Source organism: Podarcis gaigeae, assembly GCF_964106915.1.
Source record: "Podarcis gaigeae genome assembly, chromosome: 7".
Lineage (NCBI taxonomy): Eukaryota > Metazoa > Chordata > Lepidosauria > Squamata > Lacertidae > Podarcis > Podarcis gaigeae.
In genome coordinates this window covers 38,335,773-38,342,383 of record NC_139683.1, presented here as the reverse complement: position 1 = coordinate 38,342,383, position 6,611 = coordinate 38,335,773, and the positions used below count along the sequence as shown (strand labels likewise).

Sequence of the window (6,611 nt, the reverse complement as noted above, 5' to 3'; positions counted from 1 at the left end):
AAGCCCACAAGGAAAATTCTGGTTCTGAAGGGTCCAGCGGTGTCGGAGAACGCTCCTAGGAGTCTCCAAAGCTCCGAAGGGAGCCACGGAAGCTCCAATATTGAGCGCAGAGACACTGTGCAATCAAGACCTCTCAGCAAAACGCCTCAAGTGCCACCAATAAAGCATCAATTTCTCTATAAAGTAAAAAGAAATCAGACCAATTTGGAAAATTATATATATATTTGGACAAATACACACACACACACACACACACATATATATATATATATATTCCACACCAGGGAGGTAAAGAGTAGCCCCCCCCCCTCTGTCATGGCATAAAATCTGGAGGGACTAAAAGAAGAATAAATGACATACCCCTTCCACCCCACTGTAAATTGATAAAAATGCTACCTCTGAACTTTTGATCAGCTTTAACCCAGTGATTTCTGTGATCTCTTTAGACATACTTTGCCCAAAAAATTGCACATATTTACACCCCCACCCCATTTGAACATAATTCCGTTTCCTGGCATCCCCTCCAACATAACACCGAATATTCCTTGTTTATTTGATTTAATCTGACTGGTGTTAAATACCATCTCTAAAAAAAATTATAATAATTTTATTTTTTTCTTATGGACAGCCTTTTCAACATAGACTGAAATTAGTGGAGCTCCAACCAGGGCTTTTGTTGAACCAATAAATCTTAAATAATTAACTGCCGGAGTCATCTCGGGGGGGGGGGACCCAAGCCTTGCATTCTTGATCCCCCTTTTCTACTGTATTTTCTTCTTTATCGCCTCTTTTTATAGAGCAGTCTCTATCCTCCTCCATTATCTGTTCACAGACCAGAAATGGTGCAACACATGGCTCTTGACCATAAAACCTCTAGGTCCTGGTCTCCATGGCAACCGTGAGACCATCTCAGTAAATTAAAGGCCGAACACATAAGACAGAACATACCCTAGTTCAGGTCTCTCCAAGGGAGTGGGAGGGCAGAAATCCATTCGTAGGGAAGTTTGTGCTGAGGCCATTGTCTGAGAAGGATAATTCGATAGTGAAATTCAAAGTGATGATGCAGTGCCCTTCTATAAGGCTGGGGGATCCATTAAGGTGGTCTGTTCCCAGAGACTTATGGTACCTGGTGGATTCCTGAATACTCAGGAATTTTCAAGTTGGCATGCTCACCACTGTCAAAGTCTTGCTTTAGAATTGGGAATTAAGGTAGGCACTTGACAGGTTGGCTCTCAAGTGTCATCCTCAACACTCTCAAGTCCCTTCCTCAACACTGAAGCAAACAGGGCTCCCTCATATTCTCAGGAGTGTCAGGTGATGAAGTAGAACAGTGCCTGGAAGGGACTCAGCAGCTTGCAAGGCAACATCTCTCTCTGGAAAGCCTGTGGTTTTTATCTGCCTTTTAGAAGACAGGAGTGCCTGGCTTCCTGTGGTCCATGGGGTCACAAAGAGTCGGACACGACTAAACAACAAAGTGGTTTTAATGAGTTTTAATCAGCTTTAACTCTTCTTCAAGTGATTCATGAAGTGGGTAGTGAAGATAAGATACATGCGCTTCTTATGTTTTCTGGTTCTGTTTGGCTTTTACAAGCCATGGATATTTGTTCTTAATGAGTCTATGACTGAATCGCAGAAAGAGTGTTGTGAGTACAATTCCTACTTTTATTCCTTAGTCAAGAACTGGTTTTCTGTGACCCATTATGTTATTGTGCATTATGAATGTTCTTGTAGGTGTGACTCCATACTTTATGTTTGATTACAAATGGCCACGACTTCCAAGAAGCAGCCTCCCCAAGCCTTCTCTCTTTTTCACAATGCTTGGTTTCTTCATACAGATGGCACACCCACCTCAGTCTCTTTAAACCTCCACATAAAGGGACGTGTCTCCATAGTGGTGGAAATTAGCCGATGAAAAAGTAGAGCACCAGACAAGACTTTTGCTGCTCTCAGAGAGAGGTGACCAAAGTGAAGGCAATTTAGGCTTACCAGGAATGTAAGTAAAAGTTTTTGTTCATAAAAACATAAAGTGTAGAGTTGGAAGGGGCCCAACGGGTTGTCTAGTCAACCCCCTGCAATCTCAACAAATGATTTTTGCTTAGTTTTGCAAATGTGCTAGTAGTTGTGTTATTTGTCAGTTCCTGTGCAGGGATCAGCAGAGAGAGAGAGAAATGCTGTCTTGTCTATGTGTGTGTGTAAAAACCAGTTGTATGAAAATCTTAGCCTGTTTCCACATTGTCAACTTAAAACACAACTAGGATGTTTGCTACTTGCGGAAATGAAATTAACCACTTACAGTTTTTCAGATATTATAACACTGAGAAGCAGAAGTTTAATTCCTTCCTGTAACACAGCTATTATTGGAATCAAAACAGTTGTGGTTTAAAGCCCGCATACCCTTATCAATTTTGTCTCTTTTCCCATACTTTTCTGTTGAAAGATGTAGTGAAGAGAGAGTAAAATAAAAAATATGCAATTCAACTATGTAAGGGTCTGTTTTCAGATGACTTAGTAATTTGTAAACAAAAATGCAATGGTTGTGTATTGTGGCATGGTCCCCAATAACCCAACCGGAAAGAAGTTCTAGAGGCAGTAATAACAGGTTTGGCCTTCGACATCTGTTCTTCTCTGGCAGCAATGCTGCTATTCCATTTCACATCCCCAGAAAGAGGCACTTTGCAGTGAATTCCAAAATGCTGCCACCCATCAGCTCACTATTTCCCCCACCCTCCCTCTTGTTCGGTGTTGTGTTCGCTCTATATAATTTGAATCAAGTGGATAGCCTCAGTACAAGAAACAACTGTGTAGCAGAGATCACTTTTACTTTGGGGGCACAAAGACACACACTGCCTCTGCTACATGAAGTCTTCACTCTCTGAGCCCAGAGAGCATTTTGATGTATAAAGTTTTTGCTGAGGAAAAGTGCACACAGAAAGTGCAAAGTCCAGTTGCTCCAAAAGGTCCTGCAACTGCCAGAGTTCCCTCTGTGTAGATATCTTGCAATGTGTCTAACTTCCTTCAGATAAGCTCTTCACAAATCCGACACATTTTCCCCAGATCATTCTAACAGTATCCATGTCTCCAATGCCCCACAACAGTGAATGCTGAAACTTGAGTTCTTTATCTATCCTGGGATATGTGTTAGTTTGCCCAGCAACACAAAGAAGACAGTCACAAGATGCATGCAGCTGCACTTTTAGGAGGCGGGGAACCATTTCTGCTGACTCAAAGAGAAGTGACCCTTTCTCACTTTCCTTAATACTTCAGCAGTGGACTGAAACCAGCTTGCTTTACAAGAAATAAATGGAGTCATACACTTGTCATTTTGTATCTACTTGTATCTACTTGGCAAGTTACAGTGGGGAAAACTAGGAAAATATTACATAGCAGGAGATTTCATGTAATCATGAACGCTTCTGGAAGGGCAGTTCAAACTGATATACTGCATTTTCTGTTTTCCAGGTAAACAGTGGGGGGAAATACCATCATAACCAAAGAAGGTTTAGCTGGATTTGTTTCCTTCATTGGCATACACGTGGGGCTTCATATCAGGAAACCATGAGCTTCTTTACTCAAATGCTGGGGAACTGGATTAGTTTTCCTTACTTGGAAGAATACCTGAGCTCAAGGACTTACTCTTGGTGGTTGCGTATGCTTCTGTTTTTGCCTTGTTCAATCGTTATAATGATATATTTGTTTATCTGTGTAATCTCATTTTTGCTATATGTCTACAAGAAGAGGAATAACCATCAAGAAACTGATTTTGATACCAAATTTTGGAAAAAGCCAAAGCAAATTACGTTTCAAGTTTTAGATATATTTGGAAAGATATGGCATGGTGAGTAAATGTTTCTTTCATACCAATAATTTAGCTACTATACTTTCATAGGACTGAGCATCAGAATTTCAGACTTGAGGCCCTGGAACAATGGTTACCACTACTGGTTTTTACCATGTGGTGGGTACACAGCGAATTTAATGAGTATATCATCGTGTAGTGAGACTTTGAGGGTGCAATTTTCTTGAGCATGGTAAATCTCTAGGTAACCCTGAAGCATAAACTCTGGACACAAAGCATGGAATTTGTCAGCAAAAGATGTGGTGATGTAGTGATGGCTGCTAATTTGGATGGACACTGTGAGAAACAGGATCATGGAATACAGAGAGCTTTGGCTTGATCAAGAGGATCCATCTTATGTTCCCATTGCATCCCAGAGTGTAATGTTGCTTTAGATGTTGGAGCATAAATCAGAAACACATTACTAAAACCAAGCTTGGGTCATAAGGATGAAACCCTCTGGCTACTTAGGACATGGTCAAGGGTGCATCTGTCTGGGAAACTTTTTTCTCACACTGTATAAAGTGATTCAGAGAATGGCCTGAAGATGCCTGAAATTAGAGCTCTTAAGGATGGGGAAAGAATGTGCAACACTCTGTACGGAAGGGTAATACTGTTCTTCAAATAAAAAAGGCTCAGGAAAATATAGTATTATAACCTGTATGAAGGTCAGGGGCATCTTATCCATTGGCGCTAGGGGTGCACGGCACCCGAGCGCCGGGCTCTCAGGGGTGCCAGGCTGAGAGTCCAGGGCCGAGTGTTGGAGTCCAGGGAAGAGCCGCCGACAGCCAAGCGGAGCAGAGCCCGTCAGAGTTCGTCTTCTGCAGGCGGCTCTTCCCCGGACTCCAACGCTCGCTCCCAAACTTGCACCAACCTGCCCGCAGCAGAAGAGCCTGTCGGCTCTTGCCCCAGCTGCATGGCAGCTAACTGTTTCAGTGCCATGCCCGGAGCACCATGTAGTGTTGTGGGTGTGGCATGATGCATCCTGTTGCATGTGCCAAGCTGTGCGTTCCTTTGCTGGTTTTCCGCTGTCGTCGCACGCTCCCAGCACCGCCGAACAAGACGTGCCAGCGAAGAATGATGGGGAATTCAAGTGGCAGCAGAGGAAACATCTCTGGAGGGGATCCGCCACACACCAACAGCGCCAACGGCAGCAACAAGTCCCGACAAATAAGAGCGCATGGATCCCAGCCGAAACAGTTAGCCGCAATGCAGCGAGGTGTGTGGAGGCAGTGGGTGGACAGGACGGAAACTGTGTCGCCCAACATTTTGTTCCCCCCTAGCATGGAACCCACATGCACCTTCGTACGCCCCTGTGCGTTGGGCGCTGGAACCCCCGTTAGTTGGCACTGTGAGTCACTGCATCTGCAACCATTCTAAAGGTAAACAACTATCTCCTTAAAAAAAGACAAGAACTTTGGGGTCCCCCCTTAAAAAAAGGTTGACAGCTCTGGGCAACCTAGGGGTGCCAGGCGGATCTTTACACTCCAGCACCGCATATGCTTAAGACGCTCCTGATGAAAGTTTCAAGGAGATTGAAACAAGAAGTCACAGTTTTAGCTCACTCAAAGACTAGGCAATTTTTTTCCCACCTGCGCCCAAAATTAAGCAAGGAACAAAGATTACAGCAGAGGAGAAATATCATTTATTATGTGAGCACAACAGAGAAAGTTCTGGCCCATGTGGATGACAACCTAGTATCCAGTATTACTGATTTTAAATTACAGTTTTCTGAACCACTGTGTTTTCTTCCAATAAAAGATTGCAATATTCCATTTATTTTAATAAATAACATTTTATTTATTGCATTTTATATTATTTCCAGGTTATGAAGTTTTTGGCATGGAACATCTCCCTAAAGGACCAGTGCTTATTATCTTTTATCACCCAGTTTGTACTATTGACTATTTCTTCCTTATCGCTAGACTTTTCAAGGAGACAGGAAGAGAGTGCTTTACAATATGTGATCATAGCATATATCGGTTTCCAGGTAAGTTATTAAATTTAACTCATGCTTTTAACATAAAATATGTGAAATATGATATAAAATAAAGCTATAAGATATAAAACAATGCTATAAAATATAAAACACTGTGTCAGGCAAGCAGGTGAAAAACAATACATGAAATAAGTTGGAAACTGCAGGCTTGCTTTGGCCATTTACAACATCAACCTCTTCTCCCAATAATGTTTCAGGCATCATATTTGAATCAGGCAATGTTTCCAATGCAGCATATCAACCTGTCTACATTCTTCCTCAGGGATCTAAGAACTGAAGGAATCTGGATAATGTGACATCTGCTTTCTATGCTGTAACTGCAGACTCTCATATAATAATTGCTGCTGACTTTAATACTAGAATATGACAAGGTTTAGGAAAATGCATCTCTAAGTTGTTGATTTCCTCAAGTACAAAGAGTTTTGCAAAATTCAGTCATTAGTAAAGATGTCTATTCCTTACTGGAAAGAACAACGCAAAGTATGGGATTCTGCTTGGGAGCATCTGCACTAGAAACCCACCTGTGCAAAACCCTCTATGGCAGCTGGGATGGGGTGGGAGCTAATGGCCAATCAAGCACTCCCACACACAGCTTTTATGCCCCCATGTGACACTGCAATCAAACACATGTGGCACCCTTGCTGTAGTGTTCATGGCCCTCCACTGCCACTCCCCCCACATCATTTTCCTCTGATGACACCACAGAAAGGTCACGGAAGGAAGGAAGGAAGGAAGGAAGGAAGGAAGGAAGGAAGGAAGGAAGGAGCGAGCCAAAGT

The 6,611-nt window shown here is 42.6% G+C and overlaps 1 protein-coding gene across 1 annotated transcript in view; it reads left to right on the top strand.

Moving 5' to 3' along the window:
- The first annotated feature begins 1,842 nt into the window (after positions 1 to 1,842).
- Positions 1,843 to 6,611, top strand: part of LOC310848704 (DGAT1/2-independent enzyme synthesizing storage lipids-like) — a 7,007-nt gene continuing 2,238 nt past the window's right edge. The window contains exons 1-3 of the mRNA XM_083748153.1: positions 1,843 to 1,993; positions 3,460 to 3,835; positions 5,661 to 5,825. Of these exons, the coding sequence (XP_083604279.1) occupies positions 3,556 to 3,835; positions 5,661 to 5,825 (445 nt within the window). The 5' untranslated portion in view covers positions 1,843 to 1,993; positions 3,460 to 3,555. The remainder of the gene's footprint in view (positions 1,994 to 3,459; positions 3,836 to 5,660; positions 5,826 to 6,611) is intronic.